General features: G+C 46.0%; 1 protein-coding gene across 1 annotated transcript in view; it reads left to right on the plus strand.

Moving 5' to 3' along the window:
• IL12RB1 (interleukin 12 receptor subunit beta 1) overlaps positions 1–23,865 on the plus strand; it is a 241,423-nt gene that overhangs the window by 169,613 nt on the left and 47,945 nt on the right. The window contains exon 10 of the mRNA XM_073545077.1: positions 21,159–21,248. Within this exon, the coding sequence (XP_073401178.1) occupies positions 21,159–21,248 (90 nt within the window). The remainder of the gene's footprint in view (positions 1–21,158; positions 21,249–23,865) is intronic.

Raw genomic sequence — 23,865 nt, forward strand, 5'->3', positions numbered from 1 at the left:
CCCCTATATTCAATATTTTTTTTAATTCTACTAGGGGATACGAGCAACATCTAAGGGTATGTGCACACAACATTTTTTAGATGGTTTTCCAGAATAGTCAGCGGAAGCAAATACAGTTTTTTTTTCCTTTTTTTTTTTTTTTCCTTTTCTAAGCAGTAACCACCCGAACAATGCTTAGGTCACTTCTTTTAGCTCTTTATTTGAAATATATTGTGCTTTTTCAGGCGGGTTCCAGGTGAATCCAAAACAAAGACCACTATGAGGCAGCGGCAGTTGTCACATGTAAGGGTCACTATGTGTTCCCCCAGGATGCACTTGGAGGCGTATTGAGGCCATGCGAGTGCAGTACAGTCACAAGTGTCTGCCTTGGACATGCTGTTTGTCCAGGGCAGATTTAAGAAAACCTACTGGGCTTTTATTTTTTAAATGGATTACAGGATGGTAGTGGGGCAGTCCGTTTCCTCCCCCGACCCGAGTTTCCCATGTGGCCCATGGCCACAGATTCCAGTTAAAAACCCTGCAGTAAAGGGTTTTGGTGTGTCAGGGTCAGTTTATTTTGGTTTTTGTAAGAGTGCAGACCTCGACCTGTGGGAGGCAACACAGGCAAGCAGAGCCAAACAGCCAAGGGAGCTGAAAGGCCTGGCACCCTCAGCGTACATGACGGTTTAGGATGTAGACTGTTCTGTACCCGGCTGCGATCCGGAGGTGGACTATATTGTGCTCGGCTGTGAACCGGTGGTGGACTGGCGTGTTTATTGGCTGCAATCTTGAGGATATGTTTTGCGGCTGCGATCCATAAGATATCATGTGCTGTGTATATTTGTGAGTTGAGCATTAAAGAGACTTTCGCTGCGGAACTGGTTGAGTGTTTGCTGCCCGTGAACGAGATTTAGATCTCCTCTCCACAGAGGAGAGGAATTGCTGCTGCTGCCGCGCCGCCCCCACACACGTGCCGCCTGGGGCGGACCGCTACGCCACTGCTCTTCGGATGCTTCCGGATTGTCAAAGACCAAAGGGGCGACAAATTTTTCGACCGCCCCGGGCACCACAAACAGTGGCTACGCCACTGCTCGGAAGTGTCATCTTTTCCAAATCAAGATTGAATACCTGGGACATGTCGTATCTGCCAAAGGGGTGTGACTGTCCCGTGAGAAAATCGCAGTGGTACAGGAATGGCCCACCCCAAAGACTGTGAAGGATGTTCGGGTGTTCCTGGGGCTCACAGAGTACTACCAGTGGTTTGTGAAGAACTTTACTCGCATCGTGAATCCACTGCTAGAACTGCTAAAAGGAGTACCATCTGTTGCAAAGAACCGGACTATTCAGTGGGGAGACCGCCAAGAAGAAGCATTTCGAGCTTTGAAAGTGGCTTTAACTGAAGCACCAGTGTTGGCTTACGCAGATTTCTCCCAACCATTTATTCTTCACACCAATAGAAGTCTGCATAGACTCGGAGCTGTGTTGTCACAGATTCAGGTAGGAAAAGAGCGAGTGATCGCCTATGTGAGTTGGTCCCTCCATGACACTGACCGAAATCCAGACAACTACAGTTCATTCAAACTGGAGCTGTTGGCATTAGTGTGGGCCATGACTGAGAAGTATGCGGAATACCTGTCTGGGTCTGAAGTCCTAGTACACACCGACAATAACCTTTTAGCCCACTTGGAAAATGCGAGGTTAGGGGCCCTGGAGCAGCGCTGGGTGGCTCGGATGGCGAAGTATCGATATAGGATTGCCCACAGGAGGGGAGCTGAGAGCACTCACGCAGATCCCTTATCCAGAATGACACAAGAGAGACCTGGACCCAATCGGGATGAAGAATTGGAGGCTGAAGAAATCCCTGAGTTCCGTGATTCTGCCAGGATGTTGGCAGCTACGCAGGAACAGATTCAGACAGTGGCCAAGGAATGCATTCTGGGATGTCCCTGTGACAAGTGGGTTTGATTACAACAGGAAGATGGGGAAATCACTCAAATGAGACAGTGGGTAACTCTAAGGGTCCCGTCACACACAGCGATCTCGCTAGCGAGATCGCTGATTTTGTGACACATCAGCGATCTCGCCAGCGAGATCGCTGTGTGTGACAGGGATCAGCGACCGGCCCCCCTGCCGGTTATCGCTGATCGTGCTGGGCCGTTTCTCCATCGCTGGTCTCCCGCTGCCCAGCATGCATCGCTGCGTGTGGCAGCGAGAGACCAGCGATCAGCGACGCTGGACGCTGGTTTCTAATGTAAACGTTTACCACTGTTTACCTTGGATACCGGCATACACGCTAGTTTCTGTAATGTCACGTGTGACTGGATACACCACCTCCAGCAGGGCGGGTGAATTTCTAAAACACCCGTGAACCTGGATACACCGCCTCCAGCAGGGCGAATTTAAACAGAGTTAAGGGAAACACCATGGAAACCGTTACAATGGAGGGCCCTGCAATAGGGAACGGGGATGTGGAGACCTTCTGCACTCCCCTAAGTCAGTGTCCCTACACTCCTGACGATACCTAGGCAGGTTCCGCACCTGGCGACGAGCTGGATACCTCAAATCCCTAGCTCGCCCTGCACCTATCCCTTTCTAGTGAACTGGACAGTGCAGAAACTAATTCCACCACTGCACTAATACACACACAAGGAAAGTCACAAACAGGGAAAAACACCACTTAGCTTTGCTCTGTTGCTATTGCTCCCAGCAACAGAGTACAACACCAAAGTTCAGCTTCACCCCTGAAGCTCGACACCTGAATTCAGCTTCCGCCTGAAGCTATTACACTAGAGCTCCCCTGAGCTGCCAGGAACTCCTCTCTGTAGTTCCTTCCTTCACCAGACTTGGTTGGAAATGAGCAATATCACCAACAGTGAGTGAGACCACCTGCTACTCCTTTATAGGTAGCAACCAAGGAATCACACCTGCTTCATTATCACATACAATAACACTAGCGGCCACTGGGGGAAACTAAACTAAAGTAACCAGAGTGCAATGACCCTAACGGCCACCGGGGCAAAACTAGAACTAAAACAACCACAGTGTAATGACCCTAATGGCCACCGGGGGCAAAACTAACTTTAAGCAAACAGCTTAAAGGAAAAAAAAAGGTTACTTGTGCAAAATCTGTCATAATCCAAACTGGATCATTACAGTTTCCAAGGTAAACAGCGGGTATCCAGGAGTCGCGCAGCTCCTAGATACCCGATGTTTACCTTAGAAACCGGCGTGTACGCCGGTTTCCAAGGTAAACAGCGGGTACCCGACGTTTACATTAGAAACCAGCGTCCAGCGTTGCTGGTCCTGATCGCTGGGGCTGTCTATGTGACAGCTCACCAGCGATCAGCCTAACGATGTCCCAGCGATCTCATCCATGTCGGATCGTTGGGGGGATCGCTGGGACATCGTTATGTGTGACGGGGGCTTTAGACAACTGCCCAGTCAGAGAGAGAGAAACGCCCTGTCCCCGGGGACTCTGCAGATCCTTCGACAGTGGGAAAGGCTCCACCTAATAAATGGACTGTTGTACCGGAAGATCCAGCTGCAATGAGAACTGGGTATTACCTGGCAAGTGGTGATCTCCGACGCGCTGCTTCACAAGGTGGCCACGGAGAAACACGAAAAAGGAGCTCATTTCGGTCAAGAGATAACCTTTCAGTGGCTACAGAAGCTAGTCTATCATCCTCGACTAAAAGCTGTGATGGAAGAAGCATGTTGGCAGTGTAGAAAATGTGCGTTATCTAAGCCTCCTGAACATCAAGCTCGCACATAGACCATCGTGACTTCTGCCCTCCTAAAAGTGTTGATGATAGATTTCCTGACGATAAGTCCAGGTCACCTTGGATATGAACATTGTCTGGTGAAGACTGACCACTCCACCAAATTTGCTGTTGTGACTCCAACTCGGAATCAAACTGCTGAATCAGCAGCACAAGCCATTTGCAGGAATTTCATTCAAGTGTACAGCTGTCCGAAGAGAATCCACTCTGATCAAGGCGCCTGTTACAAGGAGCGAGTTAATGGAAGAATTGCGTCGCATATACCAGTTCAAAAAGTCTCGGACGACGCCCTATCATCCTCGGCGAAATGGAGCCTGTGAACCGTTCAATCGAACTCTGATTCAGATGTTGAAGACGCTACAGGAAGACAGAAAAGTCCGTTGGCCGGAATTTGTAGCTAAATTAGTTTGGGTGTACAATAACCGAGCACATCGCACCACCGGGTGCACGCCACATACCCTGCTATTTGGCAGACCGGGATGAGAGATTACTGAGCTGGGACTGGATCCAGAGGAGGACTACCCGCTGACGGGGGTATCCACCTGGGTTCAAGAACATCGTCACCTGCGACAAACTCTACACCGCCTTGTGCAGACTAAGTTTCGGGAACTTGAGCATCCAGAGATAGCTCCCCTGTGAGGGACAGCTCTTCGATCCGGAGACTGTGTGTTGGTCCGAGACAAACACCCTCGGGGCAAGTTGGAGTACCGATGGGAAAATACTCCATATCGAGTGAAACTAAGAATCAGCTCCGAAGGTCCCGTTTACGAAGTCCAACCTGAGGGGAAGGAAGATGCCCTTACTCGAATAGTCCTTCAGAATATGCTACGTCCTTGCTTGTCAAGAGATCCTGATCAGTGGAGGAGATACAAGGTGTTCCTGAAATACTTCCTCCTGCAGCTGGTGATTGTGAAGAAGAATTCCCTGATCTACTAAATCTAGTCCCAGAAGAGGGGCAGGTACCTGAAGTTCCTGAAGAAGTTGCTCCATTAGACTCGGGCGCGTCCCCTCCCTCACCTTTTCAAACCGACTCGACTACTCCTCCTGACTTACAGCACACCGAACGAACAACAGCCGGAATCCCCCAAAAGATACAACCAAGACCAATTTATTTGGCAATGAATCGTCCAAGAAATAGGGTAATGTTAACGCTTACTACAAGAAGTCTCGCCCGTGGAATGGCGAGCAAAAGGAGAGGGAGAGTGTAAGAAGAGGAACCAGACCGGGGGTACATGTCTTGTGCTGGGTCCGGAACTGTCTGGGATGTCTCCTCTGTTGTCCAGGGGAAAATTTAGAAACCCAGATCAACCTTTGCACTGTACAGCAGGGGGTGTGACTAAGCTAAAAAAGACACAGCTCGCACGGGAGCAGACAGACTTGGCAGGAACAAGCAGCGCGCAGCAGGGGAAGGTGAGTGCTCTGTCTCCTGAGCACCAGCATAGCGCAGGCCCGCGCTCGAGTTTCCCTGCGACAACTCACAGAGACAGTGACCAGTATTGTGTTGTGTGCCTGCTGGCTCCTGAAACGTGAGGTGCCAGATGCCCCGGGCCCATGAGTGACGCGAGCATACCGCTTGAGAAGGACCGGGTGACCGTGAACTGTGCTCTTACTCCCCGGTGTACATCTGTTGAGCCACGTTGGGCTCCGATAGTGTTGTGGACTGTACTTCCCCTCACACAGCAAACCCTGGACCAAGGAACCTGATAAAAACATTGAGGACAAATCGCGGCCGTCGGAATTCAGCTCAATGACGCCTTCAGGATGACACCGGTTTTACCACGCGCTGACCATGTTGGCGCCACTATTCACTTTGTGGACTCTCCAGTCAGGAAGCCGTCAGACTGATAAGTTAACCCTTGACAACGGTGCTATCTCCATTATATTCTTTCTCCATCCCGCATACCAACTGTTATACCCCCTGTTTGCCTTATCTCCTCCCTGCTTGGAGTATACCCCTGTTCAAGTAAAAAAATGATGTTAACTCTTGCTCTGTCTCCTGCCGGTCCCGGCATCCCGCAACCTGCTCTCATACAAAGAACACATACATAGACACACAAAGGTGTCTATGTAGACGAGTATGGAACATGGTGAAAGGATATAATACCTTTATTATTATGAGTGGTATACTTGTAATGAACAGAAAAAATTATAGTATATTATATTACACAGAAAATACAATACATATGATTAAAAACCAAACCACCAGGTAAATGGTAGAATATGACATATATCTCCATTATGGAGGGCGTATCTTGAGGTCGGTAATGTCATGATGGGGGCAGGCTTTGCAGTGTTGAGAATCTCTCCCCCCATGTGCTCACCCACCTATCCCCTCTCTCTTTCCCCATGTGCTGACTTCTCCCATCTGTGCTCTCTTCTTTGACCTGACTACCCCATGTGCTATCCCCCTTGTCTGCTGTCTCTCTCCTTCCTGTGCTTTGTTCTCCCCTCATGTGCTGTTCCATTTGAGCTGTCTCCCCCCTGTGCTCTGTCTCTCTCACCCCTGTGTCTGACTGTGTACAGAACATACCACATTTCCTGGGCAGGGGAGGAAGCAAAAGGCAATACTGACATTACAGCAGGAGATCGCAGAGGATACATTTTGTGTGGTAAAACATTGTTTAAAAATAGTCAGTGAAATGTTTTACCTCACAAAATGAATCCTATGTGATCCCCTGCTGTAATGTCAGTATTGTCTTTTGCTCCCTCCCCTGCCCAGATGTGGTATGCTCCGTACACGGTCAGACACAGACATTTTATAAAATGAACTTTTAATCATGGGAAAACCCCATTAATGTGACCGGCTTCCTCTGCCTGTAGACACGTCGCACATCTGCCGCCGGGATCAGCCGAATGATTCACTGCACCTGCTCGAAATTCGCGCAGGCACAGTGCAACGGTTTTCCACCGGTGGTACCGCACGATAGGCTGCGTGAGTGTAAGTGTGTGAGTGTGGTGCGACGTTGTTCCACTGGTGGTACTGCGCAATAGGTTGGTACCAGCAGCAGTTTATATATTGAGACACCCATCACTTGGGTGTCCCAATATGGCGGTCGGTGAACTTCCTCCGCTTGGAATTCTGGGATACGGTGATATCTGGACAGAACAGGAAATGAAAACATTACAAGGCAATTATATAAATAGATAATGTAGAGTGAAGCATGATAGTCCTTCATTTGAAGGGGGGAGTGAGAGAGAGGTGTGTGAGGAAATATTTTGTCCTACAGAGATCAATACATGAAATAGAGGTAGATGTCAATGGACAAATAGAAGGTGTCTGTTAGACCATGGGGAACAAGATATAATAATCTGATGCACACCAGTGTAATACCAAGAAGGTAAAGGTGCCTGTTGGGAAGGTAGCTCTGAAGTAGAGGTAAGCACTACCAATATTGTGCAGTAGGATATGGTGCATACAGTATATGTGGAGCGAGGGAACAGCATACATATAAAACCCGTGATAGGTGGATGGATGGATGAAGAAACAAGGTAATTACCCGGGTGGTCCTTGGTTCAAGTGTGGCGCACTCTCCAACGCGCGTTTCGTGGTCCCTGATTCATTATGCTATTTACATAATTGAGATATATGTAATAGTCTACCCTTTACCTGGTGGTTCATTTTTTTTAATCTTATGCATTGTATTTTATGTGTAATAAACTGTAATTTTTTCTGTTCATTACGGTTCAGTCAGTGAGGGCACCTCTTTGTTTGTATTGCTATCATATGCCACACATAATAATAAACATTTTATCTTTTCCCCTATGTTCCATACTCTTCTTATGATTTTAAGTTCGGTGTTCTCCTTTTGGTTTAAGTCATTTTCCGAATGGTCTACCATTCATCCGCTTAGCAGATATATATCACATACTCCGTAGGTGGTGTAACTAAATATTTTTAGTTGATGTATATCAATTGCTTTGTTTAGTATGTGCTATATCTAATGTATACAGAGAGCACATACATACAAACATGCTGTCACAGGGATACTGCAAAAGAGAGAGGTCAGAAGATCACGGAGTCTGGCTACATGTGCACCTGCACTGATTGGATCTGCTTTTATCTACCTGTTAGCTGTGCAGATTTAACTTGCTGTGTCTAACATAGAAGCCATAACCTAATACTCAACTTTATTAGATTCATTAAAACCAACCACCGACAAATTCATTAAAAAGCTGCAACCAGACAATCCAATAGACTAAAAACTGAATATTGCAAATAAGCCCTATTAGGCCCTATTATACCCTAGTACACCCTTCCTTACAGCGGAGGTTGGCACCCTCTTGAGCGCAAAGTGGCACCCCCGCTCAACATCGGCTCACCCTAAATGCAGCCTTATTTGCCCTATCTGCATATCAGTATAGCAACCAGTGAAACGGTGTGTTGTAGTGGCAGAACAATAGAACACGGTGTACATTGAATATTGAATGGTGAACCAGAGGGGGTGTGTTCATATATTGGTGATCTAATATTTAGACTCAACCAAAACAAAAGATTGGCCCCTTAGGACCCCAAAATAATCCACTCAAAATACAATCAACAAATTTTTGAAACCCAGAACAAAAACACACAGACCTTAAGGCTGTGTGCACACGCTGTGGATTAGGATTTAGTAAAATCCGCAGGTGAAACCGCAGGTCAAAATACCTGCGGTTTTACCTGCGGATTGCTCTGTGGTTTTGCCCTGCGGGTTTTCATCTCCTCAATGGAGGAGATGGCAAACCGCAGGGGAATCCGCAGAAAGAATTGACATGTCAATTCTTTCTGCGGATTGAAAACCGCAGATAATCCGCGCGGAAAATTCCGCACCGTCTGCATTGCGGTTTTTGATTCCCATAGGGAATCATGGTACTGTACACCGCAGCAGAAACTGCAGCGTGTGCACACAGCCTTATATGTACAGTGGGGCAAAAAAGTATTTAGTCAGTCAGCAATAGTGCAAGTTCCACCACTTAAAAAGATGAGAGGCGTCTGTAATTTACATCATAGGTAGACCTCAACTATGGGAGACAAACTGAGAAAAAAAATCCAGAAAATCACATTGTCTGTTTTTTTTTCATTTTATTTGCATATTATGGTGGAAAATAAGTATTTGGTCAGAAACAAGCAATCAAGATTTCTGGCTCTCACAGACCTGTAACTTCTTCTTTAAGAGTCTCCTCTTTCCTCCACTCATTACCTGTAGTAATGGCACCTGTTTAAACTTGTTATCAGTATAAAAAGACACCTGTGCACACCCTCAAACAGTCTGACTCCAAACTCCACTATGGTGAAGACCAAAGAGCTGTCAAAGGACACCAGAAACAAAATTGTAGCCCTGCACCAGGCTGGGAAGACTGAATCTGCAATAGCCAACCAGCTTGGAGTGAAGAAATCAACTGTGGGAGCAATAATTAGAAAATGGAAGACATACAAGACCACTGATAATCTCCCTCGATCTGGTGCTCCACGCAAAATCCCACCCCGTGGGGTCAGAGTGATCACAAGAACGGTGAGCAAAAATCCCAGAACCACGCGGGGGGACCTAGTGAATGAACTGCAGAGAGCTGGGACCAATGTAACAAGGCCTACCATAAGTAACACACTACGCCACCATGGACTCAGATCCTGCAGTGCCAGACGTGTCCCACTGCTTAAGCCTGTACATGTCCGGGCCCGTCTGAAGTTTGCTAGAGAGCATTTGGATGATCCAGAGGAGTTTTGGGAGAATGTCCTATGGTCTGATGAAACCAAACTGGAACTGTTTGGTAGAAACACAACTTGTCGTGTTTGGAGGAAAAAGAATACTGAGTTGCATCCATCAAACACCATACCTACTGTAAAGCATGGTGGTGGAAACATCATGCTTTGGGGCTGTTTCTCTGCAAAGGGGCCAGGACGACTGATCCGGGTACATGAAAGAATGAATGGGGCCATGTATCGTGAGATTTTGAGTGTAAACCTCCTTCCATCAGCAAGGGCATTGAAGATGAAACGTGGCTGGGTCTTTCAACATGACAATGATCCAAAGCACACCGCCAGGGCAACGAAGGAGTGGCTTCGTAAGAAGCATTTCAAGGTCCTGGAGTGGCCTAGCCAGTCTCCAGATCTCAACCCTATAGAAAACCTTTGGAGGGAGTTGAAAGTCCGTGTTGCCAAGCGAAAAGCCAAAAACATCACTGCTCTAGAGGAGATCTGCATGGAGGAATGGGCCAACATACCAACAACAGTGTGTGGCAACCTTGTGAAGACTTACAGAAAACGTTTGACCTCTGTCATTGCCAACAAAGGATATATCACAAAGTATTGAGATGAAATTTTGTTTCTGACCAAATACTTATTTTCCACCATAATATGCAAATAAAATGAAAAAAAAACAGACAATGTGATTTTCTGGATTTTTTTTTCTCAGTTTGTCTCCCATAGTTGAGGTCTACCTATGATGTAAATTACAGACGCCTCTCATCTTTTTAAGTGGTGGAACTTGCACTATTGCTGACTGACTAAATACTTTTTTGCCCCACTGTATATATACGGTTGGAGAGGGGAATAAGGGGGAGGGGGTCAGTCTAAGCTAATTCACCCTCCACCTTCCCTATTAACCTATCCCTACCTTGCTGTGGAGGTTGGCACCCTAAATATATACGCAAATGATGCCCCCGCGTCACATGTCACCACTAGTCACTGATGCTGCGCTGCCTCACTGCCTGACCCATGGTGATCTCTTGAGCGTGGGAAAATGCCAGTTCATTCTCCCACACTGCAGAGTTCAGCGTGGGTCAGGGCTGCAGGGAGGGCAGATTCAGTGATGTCAGCGCTCGTCTCTGAAGCAAGCTCTGGCATCGGCTCAGTCATTCTTCAGTGGTTTACAGTCGGGGCGGTCGCATTAGCACCGCTCCTGGTTGTGAACTGTATATGGCCCAGATATGGATTACTGCATGGGACTAAACGCCAGATAGGTATAGTATATTGTTGGTTTATTATTTTCTGGGGGGTTTTTTACAGGAGATCAAGGGTGTCACTTGGATTAGGAGAACAATAAAGATGGCAAACTGTGTTTATTGTGTTATTTCATTAAAACACTTTTTTCTGGTTGTGTCTTTGTTTATTTTTACTCTTTCACAACTCTATTATTAGTAATGGATAGGTGCCTTATTGACACCTCTCCATTACTAAGCCAGGCTTAATGTCACCTTACAATACAAAGGTGACATTAACCCCTTATTACCCCATATGTCACTGCTAAAGGCAGTGGGAAGAGAGAGGCTAAGTGCCAGAATTGGTGCATCTTAGAGATTCGCCTTTTCTGGGGTGGCTGGGGGCAGATGTTTTTAGCCGGGGGGGGGCAATAATCATGGTCCCTTCCTAGGCTATTAATATCTGCCCCCAGTCACTGGCTTTCCCTCTCTGGTGCAGAAAATTGCGCGGGAGCCCACATCATTTTTTTTCCAGGAAAATAATCTTTAATTGAATATATAGTATACATGTCCCATAATTTGCACACACAATATAATAATTGTATTGATCACACACATCTATATATCTAACTATTCTGCTGCAAGGATTTACTGTATGTAAACCATGTCTTCTGTACTGTCGGCTCTTGCATTCATTTTACAGAAGCTGACAAATGAATTAAGGGCTATTCTTATATGTATCTCTGTATGAAATATAAAGACATAAATATATGTATGTCACTGACGTATACGCAGTGGGGAAAAAAAGTATTTAATCAGCCACCCATTGTGCAAGTTCTCCCACTTAAACGATGAGAGAGGCCTGTAATTGACATCAGAGGTAGACCACAACTATGAGAGTCAAAATGAGAAAACAAATCCAGAAAATCACCTTGTTTGTTTTTCAAATTATGGTGGAAAATAAGTATTTGGTCATTATCAGAAGTTCATCTCAATATTTTGTTATATATCCTTTGTTGGCAATGACAGAGGTCAGACGTTTTCTGTAAGTTTTCACAAGGTTGGCACACACTGTTGGTGGTATGTTGGCCCATTCCTCCATGCAGATCTCCTCTAGAGCAGTGATGTTTTGGGCCTGTTGCTGGGCAACAGGGATTTTCAAATCCCTCCAAAGGTTTTCTATGGGATTGAGATCTGGAGACAGGCTAGGCCACTCCAGTGTAAGGGGGTGAAGCATAAGAAGGACAAGAAAGGGTTTACCGCCTCTGCTCCATGCCTGGAACCATATAGCTCTGCAGTAGGGTTACCAGGGGGAAGACTCTTGGACCTGGACCGACTTCATCATGGGCCTGTCAGTAGCAGTGGGGAGGAGGAAGTGGTGCTGCACAGGAAGGAAGTCGGGCAGAGAGCGGGAAAAGCGCATGCGCAGTCCTCAGAGCAGCTTGGGCAGCGATCAGGGCAGGATGCATCTGCGCTCGGGAGAGAAAAGAGAACTCCCGTCCAGAGGACCCATATGGGGGGACTGTACAGGAAGACTGCATCTTGTGAGTACGTGGAACCGGAGTCTGCAGTGACAGCAGAGGGGCGTCCTGACCCCCGTGCAAAGAGAGTGGCCCGTGCAGAGACAGTGACCCCCGCAGAGACAGAGACCCCCGAGCGAAGCCCCGGTACCCGCGGTGTTAATGTAGAGCCCCTGATTCCTGTGGAGGGACTCAATTGTGGATGGAGCTTCGCTTCCCCAGGAGTGACTGTAGTGTTGGAGCGAAGGACTCAGAGTAGAGAGGATCCCGTTTGCCTCGTACCCCCTCTGGCTTCCGCAGTAACCCCTGAAACCCCGGCTGAGGATTATTAAAGACCACAGAGTTCACAGAGACTGGAGACGACAAGTGCCGCAGTTGTTTGGCGCCAACGTGGGAGAAGTTTGACCCTGCAAGCAAGTCCCCTTAAGACTGATAAGTTCTTTCCAAGAGATACCACTTATTCTGTTTGCCTGTCTGAGAACCTGTTTCACTTTTCTTATACTCGCACTGTTACAGTGGGGCAAAAAAGTATTTAGTCAGTCAGCAATAGTGCAAGTTCCACCACTTAAAAAGATGAGAGGCGTCTGTAATTTACATCATAGGTAGACCTCAACTATGGGAGACAAACTGAGAAAAAAAAATCCAGAAAATCACATTGTCTGTTTTTTTTTCATTTTATTTGCATATTATGGTGGAAAATAAGTATTTGGTCAGAAACAAAATTTCATCTCAATACTTTGTGATATATCCTTTGTTGGCAATGACAGAGGTCAAACGTTTTCTGTAAGTCTTCACAAGGTTGCCACACACTGTTGTTGGTATGTTGGCCCATTCCTCCATGCAGATCTCCTCTAGAGCAGTGATGTTTTTGGCTTTTCGCTTGGCAAAACGGACTTTCAACTCCCTCCAAAGGTTTTCTATAGGGTTGAGATCTGGAGACTGGCTAGGCCACTCCAGGACCTTGAAATGCTTTTTACGAAGCCACTCCTTCGTTGCCCTGGCGGTGTGCTTTGGATCATTGTCATGTTGAAAGACCCAGCCACGTTTCATCTTCAATGCCCTTGCTGATGGAAGGAGGTTTGCACTCAAAATCTCACGATACATGGCCCCATTCATTCTTTCATGTACCCGGATCAGTCGTCCTGGCCCCTTTGCAGAGAAACAGCCCCAAAGCATGATGTTTCCACCACCATGCTTTACAGTAGGTATGGTGTTTGATGGATGCAACTCAGTATTCTTTTTCCTCCAAACACGACAAGTTGTGTTTCTACCAAACAGTTCCAGTTTGGTTTCATCAGACCATAGGACATTCTCCCAAAACTCCTCTGGATCATCCAAATGCTCTCTAGCAAACTTCAGACGGGCCCGGACATGTACAGGCTTAAGCAGTGGGACACGTCTGGCACTGCAGGATCTGAGTCCATGGTGGCGTAGTGTGTTACTTATGGTAGGCCTTGTTACATTGGTCCCAGCTCTCTGCAGTTCATTCACTAGGTCCCCCCGCGTGGTTCTGGGATTTTTGCTCACCGTTCTTGTGATCATTCTGACCCCACGGGGTGGGATTTTGCGTGGAGCACCAGATCGAGGGAGATTATCAGTGGTCTTGTATGTCTTCCATTTTCTAATTATTGCTCCCACAGTTGATTTCTTCACTCCAAGCTGGTTGGCTATTGCAGATTCAGTCTTCCCAGCCTGGTGCAGGGCTACAATTTTGTTTCTGGTGTCCTTTGACAGCTCTTTGGTCTTCACCATAGTGGAGTTTGGAGTGTGACTGTTTGAGGGTGTGCACAGGTGTCTTTTTATACTGATAACAAGTTTAAACAGGTGCCATTACTACAGGTAATGAGTGGAGGAAAGAGGAGACTCTTAAAGAAGAAGTTACAGGTCTGTGAGAGCCAGAAATCTTGATTGCTTGTTTCTGACCAAATACTTATTTTCCACCATAATATGCAAATAAAATGAAAAAAAAACAGACAATGTGATTTTCTGGATTTTTTTTTCTCAGTTTGTCTCCCATAGTTGAGGTCTACCTATGATGTAAATTACAGACGCCTCTCATCTTTTTAAGTGGTGGAACTTGCACTATTGCTGACTGACTAAATACTTTTTTGCCCCACTGTATATTGCCAGTGTTAATCCCTGTATATAAACCCTCCTTTAACTGTTGGTCCGTCTGTTCCGTGGTGACATACCCAACACCTGTACTTTGTTACATTTGGCGTAGTTGGCAGGATGTCACATGGTGGCGCGGAGGGGGCGGACCTAGCAGTTAGGGAAGGTCCCAGGTGTAGCATTCCCCTGGGAGCCATGTTGAATAATTTGCCGAGGTTTAGTGGGAGCAATGTGATGTTGTGGGGTTGGACGGAGCGTATCCGGGGAATGATGCGGATGCATCCCATGACACCAGCCCTGGAGGCAGAGATTGCATTGATGGCCCTCGAGGGGGAGGCACGGGATTCTGTCATGCATAGGTCCCCCTGGGAGAGAGATACCCTGGACAAAGTATTACGGATACTTGAGGAGACGCATGGGGACCCCACTGACGTAGGGGAGCTGCGCATGTGACTGTTTCGCCGGGTGCAAAGAGAGGGGGAGACTGTGATGCAGTTTATGAATGCGCCTGCAGGAACTCCATACTGCCATCATACGGAAGGACGGCATAGGTGTAAGGCCAATTGATGTTGTGCTACGAGATCAATTGGTGACGGGCTTGGGAGACATGTTGATGAAGTAGACTCTGCGAGAGTGCATGCAGGAAAAGCCAGACATGACTTTCTCTCAGGTTGGGAGTGAGGCGCACACGTGCGAGCAGGAGCAAGGAGTGATAGCACCAGTGGGGAAGGTATGGAGCGAGGAGGTAACTGCCCCTCAATAGGTGGAATACTTGAAAGAAGAGATTAAGCGGGTCCATGAGGAAATGGCTGAATATAAGAAGACCCCTGCTGTAGAGACTGACCCCCAACATGAGACTAGTGCCGCTCGGCGAAGGAGACCGTCTGCATGCTACAACTGCGGAGTACTCAGCCCGAATGAAGAAGAGACGCAGGGACCCAGAATTCCCGGCTGAAGATAAGAAGAATCTGGGAGAAGATTGAGAGTCTGGGGGAAGCCCTTACTGCTGTCTTGGGGACCAGCGGCATGCCCAGAGGTAACGTGTCGAAGTAGAAAGAGGAAGATAGAGGAGAGGTGTGGAGCATGGGGATGACTTCAGTGGTGGTTCCAGAGCACAACCATGTATCCTGGAGTGAAAAGCAACCAACGATGAGAGCTGCTTCCCACCAAGGTCGACGATCAGACAGACGCAGATGTGAGTGCTGGGCATGCAGAAGAGTGGGACACCTGTCCAGAAATTGCCCTACCCGAGAAAGGCAGAGGCAAAGGTCCGCTCACCCCTCTGAGGGTCCTGCTAATTGGAGGGAGCGTGGCCCCTGGAGAGAATGGTGCGGCGGGAGAAGGAGAGTTCCACTCAGAGCAAGACAGTGTTATGGTGTCAGATGCCGAGAAGGAGTAGAGAGGATGTTGACTGTCCACGAATAAATGTCTGTACTGTCCCAACACGTGGAGGCCAGATTAGTAGAACCCCAACCTGGGTCTAGAGGTCGCGACGGTGAGGTTCGACCTGAAGAGGAAGAGACGATTGCCCGAGTAGCCCATCGAAGTGAGTTACTAATAGGCCCACCACAAGCTACTGGCAAAGGAGACGAGATGATAAGAGTTTCTTAGACACACGCTCCTACAGTTCTGGTCAATGAGAAGAAGGAGCTGCTAGTGTCGTCCTCTGAGGTGGAGAATGTGCCAGCTGTCAGCTCGCAAGATCCTGGCTGGATAGAGGAGATGGAATAGCTGAGTGAGGCAGGCAGTGTAGCTGAGAAGCCCTGGGAAGTGACGCCCGCAGAACCCGGCGCGGATGGTGAAGGTTCCCCCATGCATGATCTAAATCCATCCGGTCCTAGTTTTGACGAGAGTGTCCCTGTCAAAGAGGGGGGGAGCTGTGTAGAAGAGTCACTCGTACTAAGCTTCCAGACCGAGGGACCTGAGCAAGGAACCCTTGAGGTTGTTAATAAAGACAGAGGAAGGGACAAATCGTCTACTCAAGCAGCTGCCAGCAGCAAGGCAAAAAGGAAGAGGAAAAAGAAGAAGACTAAGCCGAGTTCTTCCAAAGTATTATCCTCTGTGGCTGATGAAGATGAATATGAAGACGGGAATATCTTCGACCGGCCTCACTTGAAGAATTTAGAGCCAGAAGAAAAAGAGGAGTTGCGAAGGATGTGGGCAGTTGTTCGTTCTCGGCAGAACATAGTGGAGTACGATGACCCCTTGCCCGTGGAATGGCGAGATTTAAGAGAGGGGGAATGTAAGGGGGTGAAGCATAAGAAGGACAAGAAAGGGTTTACCTCCTCTGCTCCATGCCCGGAACCATATAGCTGCGCAGTAGGGTTGCCAGGGGGAAGACTCTTGAACCTGGATCGACTGCATCATGGGCCTGTCAGTAGCAGTGGGGAGGAGGAATTGGTGCTGCACAAGAAGGAAGCCGGGCAGAGAGCGGGAAAAGTGCACACGCAGTCCTCAGAGCAGCTTGGGCAGCGATCAGAGCAGGACGCAGCTGCGCTCGGGAGAGAAAAGAGAACTCCGGTCCACAGGACCCATACGGGGACTGAACAGGAAGACTGTATCTTGTGAGTACCTGGAACCAGAGTCTTCAATGACAGCAGAGGAGCGTCCTGACCCCTGTGCAGAGACAGTGGCCCGTGCAGAGACAGTGCCCCAGGCAGAGACAGTGACCCCCGCACGAAGCCGCGGTACCCGCGGTGTTAATGCAGAGCCCCAGATTCCTGTGGAGGGACTCAATTGTGGATGGAGCTTCGCTTCCCCAGGAGAGACTGTAGTGTTGGAGCGAAGGACCCAGAGCAGAGGGGACACCGTTTGCCTTGTACCCCCTCTGGCTCCCGCAGTAACCCCTGAGAAACCCTGATGGGGACTATTAAAGACCACAGAGTTCACAGAGACTGGAGACAACAAGTGCCGCTGTTGTTTGGCACCAACGTGGGAGAAGTTCGACCCTGCAAGCAAGTCCACTTCAGACTAATAAGTTCTTTCGAAAGAGATACCGCTTATTACTGTTTATACTGTTTGCCTGTCTGAGAAACTGTTTCACTTTTCTTATACTCACACTGTTATATTGCCAGTGTTAATCCCTGTAAAAAAAAAAACCTTTAACTGTTGGTCCGTCTGTTCCGTAGTGACATACCCAACACCTGCAATTTGTTACACCAGGACCTTCATATGCTTCTTATGAAGCCACTCCTTCGTTGCCCTGGCGGTGTGCTTTGGATCATTATCATGCTGAAAGACCCATCCAAGTTTCATCTTTAATGCCCTTGCTGATGGAAGGAGGTTTGCACTCAAAATCTCACGATACATGGTCCTATTTGATTCTTTCATGTACACGGATCAGTCGTCCTTGTCCCTTTGCAGACAAACAGCCCCAAAGCATGATGTTGTCATCAGTAGGTATGGTGTTCTTTGGATGCAACTCAGTATTCTGTATCCTCCAAACACGACGAGTTTTGTTTCTACCAAACAGTTCTACTATTTCATCAGACCATATGACATTCTCCCAATAATCTTCTGGATAATCCAAATGCTCTCTAGCAAACTACAGACTGGCCCTGAAATATAGTGGCTTAAGCAGGGGGACACGTCTGATACTGCAGGATCTGAATCCCTGGCGGCGTAGTGTGTTACTGATGCTAGCCTTTGTTATGGTGGTCTCAGCTCTATGCAGGTCATTCACTAGGTCCCCCCGTGTGGTTCTGGGAATTTTGTTCACTGTTCTTGTGATCATTTTGACCCCACGTGGTGAGATCTTGTGTGGAGCCCCAGATCGATGGGGATTATCAGTGGTCTTGTATGTCTTCTATTTTCTTATTATTGCTCCCACAGTTGATTTCATTACCCCAAGCTGCTTGCCTTTTGCAAATTCAGTCTTCCCAGCCTGGTGCAGGGCTGCAATTTTGTTTCTGGTGTCCTTTGACAGCTCTTTGGTCTTCACCATAGTGAAGTGGAGTGGAGTGGAGTTTGGGGTCTGACTATATGAGGTTATGGACAGGTGTCTTTTATAGTGATAACAAGTTCAAACAGGTACCATTACTACATTTAATGAAAGTAGGACAGAGGAGCCTCTTAAAGAAGTTGTTACAGGTCTGTGAGAATCAGAAATCTTGCATGTTTTTAGGTGACCAAATACTTACTTTCCACCATAATTTGAAAAATAAATCTTGCCAAATCAGACAAGGTGATTTTCTGAATTTTGTTTTCTCATTTTGACTCTCATAGTTGGGGTCTACCTATGATGTCAATTACAGACCTCTCTCATCTTTTTTAAGTGGAAGAACTTGCAAAATTGTTGGCTGACTAAATACGTTTTTCCCCCACTGTATATATATGCATCTATTCTATGTGTATATATCTATTCTAGCTATACTATAAAAGCCTATTCTGTTCTATACTGTAGGCGGCAGATCATTTGCCGGATTTTAATCTAACTCTCTATCTAATATTATATATATATATATATATATATATATATATATATATATATATATATACAGTTGTGGCCAAAAGTATTGACACCCCTGAAATTCTGTCAGATAATACTCAGTTTCTTCCTGAAAATGATTGCAAACACAAATTCTTTGGTATTATTATCTTCATTTAATTTGTCTTAAATGAAAAAACACAAAAGAGAATGAAGCAAAAAGCAAAACATTGATCATTTCACACAAAACTCCAAAAATGGGCCAGACAAAAGTATTGGCACCCTCAGCCTAATACTTGGTTGCATAACCTTTAGCCAAAATAACTGCGACCAACCGCTTCCGGTAACCATCAATGAGTTTCTTACAATACTCTGCTGGAATTTTAGACCATTCTTCTTTGGCAAACTGCTCCAGGTCCCTGATATTTGAAGGGTGCCTTCTCCAAACTGCCATTTTTAGATCTCTCCACAGGTGTTCTATGGGATTCAGGTCTGGACTCATTGCTGGCCACCTTAGAAGTCTCCAGTGCTTTCTCTCAAACCATTTTCTAGTGCTTTTTGAAGTGTGTTTTGGGTCATTGTCCTCCTGGAAGACCCATGAACTCTGAGGGAGACCCAGCTTTCTCACACTGGGCCCTACATTATGCTGCAAAATTTGTTGGTAGTCTTCTGACTTCATAATGCCATGCACACAGTCAAGCAGTCCAGTGCCAGAGGCAGCAAAGCAACCCCAAAACATCAGGGAACCTCCGGCATGTTTGACTGTAGGGACCGTGTTCTTTTCTTTGAATGCCTCTTTTTTTCTCCTGTAAACTCTATGTTGATGCCTTTGCCCAAAAAGCTCTGCTTTTGTCTCATCTGACCAGAGAACATTCTTCCAAAACGTTTTAGGCTTTTTCAGGTAAGTTTTGGCAAACTCCAGCCTGGCTTTTTATGTCTCGGGGTAAGAAGTGGGGTCTTCCTGGGTCTCCTACCATACTGTCCCTTTTCATTCAGACGCCGACGGATAGTACGGGTTGACACTGTTGTACCCTCGGACTGCAGGGCAGCTTGAACTTGTTTGGATGTTAGTCGAGATTCTTTATCCAACATCCGCACAATCTTGCGTTGAAATCTCTTGTCAATTTTTCTTTTCCGTCCACATCTAGGGAGGTTAGCCACAGTGCCATGGGCTTTAAACTTCTTGATGACACTGCGCACGGTAGACACAGGAACATTCAGGTCTTTGGAGATGGACTTGTAGCCTTGAGATTGCTCATGCTTCCTCACAATTTGGTTTCTCAAGTCCTCAGACAGATCTTTGGTCTTCATTCTTTTCTCCATGCTCAATGTGGTACACACAAGGACACAGGACAGAGGTTGAGTCAACTTTAATCCATGTCAGCTGGCTGCAAGTGTGATTTAGTTATTACCAACACCTGTTAGGTGCCACAGGTAAGTTACAGGTGCTGTTAATTACACAAATTAGAGAAGCATCACATGATTTTTCGAACAGTGCCAATACTTTTGTCCACCCTCTTTTTTATGTTTGGTGTGGAATTATATCCAATTTGGCTTTAGGGCAATTCTTTTTGTGTTTTTTCATATAAGACCAATTAAATGAAGATAATAATACCAAAGAATTTGTGTTTGCAATAATTTTCAGGAAGAAACTGAGTATTATCTGACAGAATTGCAGGGGTGTCAATACTTTTGGCCACAACTGTATATATATATATATATATATATATATATATATGTGTGTGTGTTTGTTTTGAAGAATATTTTATTTTAAAACCATGTGTACAGTTGTGATCTGCTGTATGTAAAAGTCATATTAAAATCACATTGCATACGGATTGCATACACATGTCATATACAGATGTTCTGTGGAAAAATCACACGGAAATCGCATTACACTCGCATAGCTCTCGTCCATTTTTTCTGTCTGGAAATCGGACCGTTTTTTTCTTCCATATGGGTATGAGCCCTAAGAAGGATTGTTGGTTTAGCTGGAATTGTGTGTTACAAGGTGACAGACCCACACTAACTGACCCCCCCCATCTCGGCAGCAACTCTTCCTACACTGTCTGAATCTGGAGCTGAATGCGTCGAGCATGGCGGCGGTAGGTCTCTTATAGACCTGATGGCAATGTGCGGCCAGCCAGTCACTGTAGTACCACAACATAGATGGCTGCGGAATAACGGTGCTTGGTAGACAATCCCTGCATGTTGATTGGCTCTCTAAAGAACGCCAAACATGCAGGGAGGGGACCCGAATTTCCGCTGAACAATACCGGAAATGCTCGGCGCTCGCCTAGTACCGCGAATATAGTGATACTCAGGCGAGTAACGAGCATTACCGAGCATGTTCGCTCATCACTAATTATTAAATATTTAGATATCCATGTTTATTTTTTAATTTCTTGGTGATGATTTTTAAACGGTTGCTGTGTTTTTTTTTTTCAGATAATTTTCTTCCAATGAAGTGTTACAAAATTTACATTCACAGGATGGGTAAAACCCAGAATACCGTGGGCACAACACATTACTTCAAGCGTATGTAAAAATTCACTTTCTCCTTAAATTTCTGCTTTTGTACTTTGATCCTTTTTCATTGTAAAATTCTGCTTAGACCTGTGTGTTTTTAATAATACAGTAATACTGTCCCTACTGAAATTCTAAACTGAATACTGAATGTAAATTGTACTTGTCAGCTAAGATTATGCATTGAATTCAGGAGAAAATGAAGTTTTCAAATCTTACTACTAGCCAGAAAATACTTCGCACGATTCTCGTTTGAGTCACTCGCATAAAAAGCTGGCACTGCCGCTGGCACTTGGACCGGAGCGTGCGGCTACATATATTTCTATGCAACCGCACACTCCAGTCCCAGTGCTGGTGGCAGTGCCAGGTTTTCGTGCAAGTCTATCGCAAGTGAATATGAGCCCTAAGGAGGTTATTCCCTATTTGGCAACCTTCTGAATCCCTATGTCCCCCCTCCCCCGCCAGTAAAATAATAACACCTATACTCATATGCCTTATTATAATGAAGGCAATATAGGCTAACACCTGGGGACCATGGCCAGATTTCCCTCATTATAACATTAACCCGGTATGGAGCTTTCCTAGCTTTCCACTCCCAACGATACAGAATGGCAGCGCAGGTCCAGGGGAGCTCCCGTTGCCTGTGGTATGACATGCTACAAGTACAAGTGGAGCATCTGGGAGTGACCAGAGCAGAGCACCGGGGGAACAGGAGCAAGGTGAGTATGTATTATGTGTTGGTTTTTTTTAATATGTTGTGCTAGAATCATAGAATCGTAGAGTTGGAAGGGACCTCCTGGGCCATCTGGTCCAACCCCCTGCTCAAAGCAGGATTCGCTAAATCATCCCAGACAGATATCTGTCCAGCCTCTGTTTGAAGACTTTTATTGAAGGAGAACTCACCACCTCTCGTGGCAGCCTGTTCCACTCATTGATCACTCAAAAAGTTTTTTCTGATACCTAATCTGTGTCTCCTACCATTCAGTTTCATCCCATTGCTTCTAGTCTTTCCTTGTGCAAATAAGAATAAAGATGATCCTTCTGCCATGTGACAGCCCTTGAGATATTTGTAGACAGTTATTAAGTCTCCTCTCAGTCTTCTCTTTTGCAGGCTAAACATTCCCAAATCCTGCAACCTTTCCTCATAAGACAGGGTTTGCAGACCGGTCACCATTCTGGTCGCTTTTTTCTGAACTTGCTCCAGTTTGTTGATGTCTTTTTTAAAATGTGGCGCCCAAAACTGGACACAGTATTCCAGATGAGGTCTGACCAAAGAGGAGTAGAGGGCAATAATGACTTAACGTGATCTAGACTGAATACTTCTGCTAATACATCCTAGAATTGCATTTGCCTTTTTTGCAGCTGCATCACACTGTTGACTCATATTCAGTCTGTGATCCATTAGTATACCCAAGTCTTTTTCACATGTGCTGTTGCTTAGCCCTATTCCTCCCATTCTGTATATGCTTTTTTCATTTTTATTGCCCAGATGTAGTACTTTGCATTTTTCCCTGTTACAAACCATTCTGTTAGTTGCTGCCCACTGCTCCAGTTTATTTATATCTTTTTGATTAGGTCGGTTCACTTGGCTGTACACTGAGGTAGACACAGGTACCACTGTCGGTTTAAATCTTTCATTGGTTTATTACGTATGCATCATAAACCAACGTGATGTGAAAATAAACTCACCTCTTTTGGGCAAAACAGGAAAACATAACAAAAGGATATATCACAGTCTCTGCAGCTGCAGGGATCCGCCCCGCTCAAGTTTAGCAAACCTCCTGGTTCAGTTTAGCACCAACATAAGAACTTTCCTGAAGTTACTCTCCACACATGCTGAACAACTACTATTTCTGGAGGTCAGCTACATAAACCCTGGGGTGGAGATAAGGTGGACAACCTCCCACCCACTTTATGGTTGTGCACAAAAAAGCCAGAGTTTACAAATTGGCTGTTAACCCCTTACAACACTTAATGTGCTGAAGGAAATACTCCTGGGTTTCACATCAATCAAGTCATTAACCTTAGCGAAATGTAATCTCCCCTCCAGCACCTTGCCAGTGACTTTGTCACAATGTGTATGGGATGTGTGCCTATTTATATGGGCTATGTGAGGGCTCGTACTGTATATAGGTTGCTTTGTGTGGGCTCATCTTGCATATAGTGAGTTATGTGGGGGCTCATATTGTATGTAGGTAGCTTTGTGAGGGCTAGTACTGTATATACACACGTGGTCAAAATTGTTGGTACCCCTCGTTTAATGACAGAAAAACCCAAAATTGTCACAGAAATAACTTGAATCTGACAAGAGTAATAATAAGTAAAAAATCTATAAAAATGAACATATGAAAGTCAGACATTGCTTTTTAACCATGCTTCCACATAATTTTTAAAAAAAATTACAGTTATGAAATAGGCCTGGACAGAAATGATGGTACCCCTGAAAATAATGTGAAAAGGAGACATGTTAAATCAAGGTGTGTCCATTAATTAGCATCACAGGTGTCTACAATATTGGAATCAGTGAGGCTGGTTTCACAATTGCGTTGGGCAGAACTGTGGAGGGTGTCACACCTCATCTGTTAAGCCTCGCCCACTGCCGCACCTCGTCCATTCAGCTCCGCTTATG

The sequence above is a fragment of the Dendrobates tinctorius genome, unplaced genomic scaffold (genome assembly GCF_039654945.1).
Source record: "Dendrobates tinctorius isolate UK_male_01 unplaced genomic scaffold, ASM3965494v1 ptg000011l, whole genome shotgun sequence".
NCBI lineage: Eukaryota > Metazoa > Chordata > Amphibia > Anura > Dendrobatidae > Dendrobates > Dendrobates tinctorius.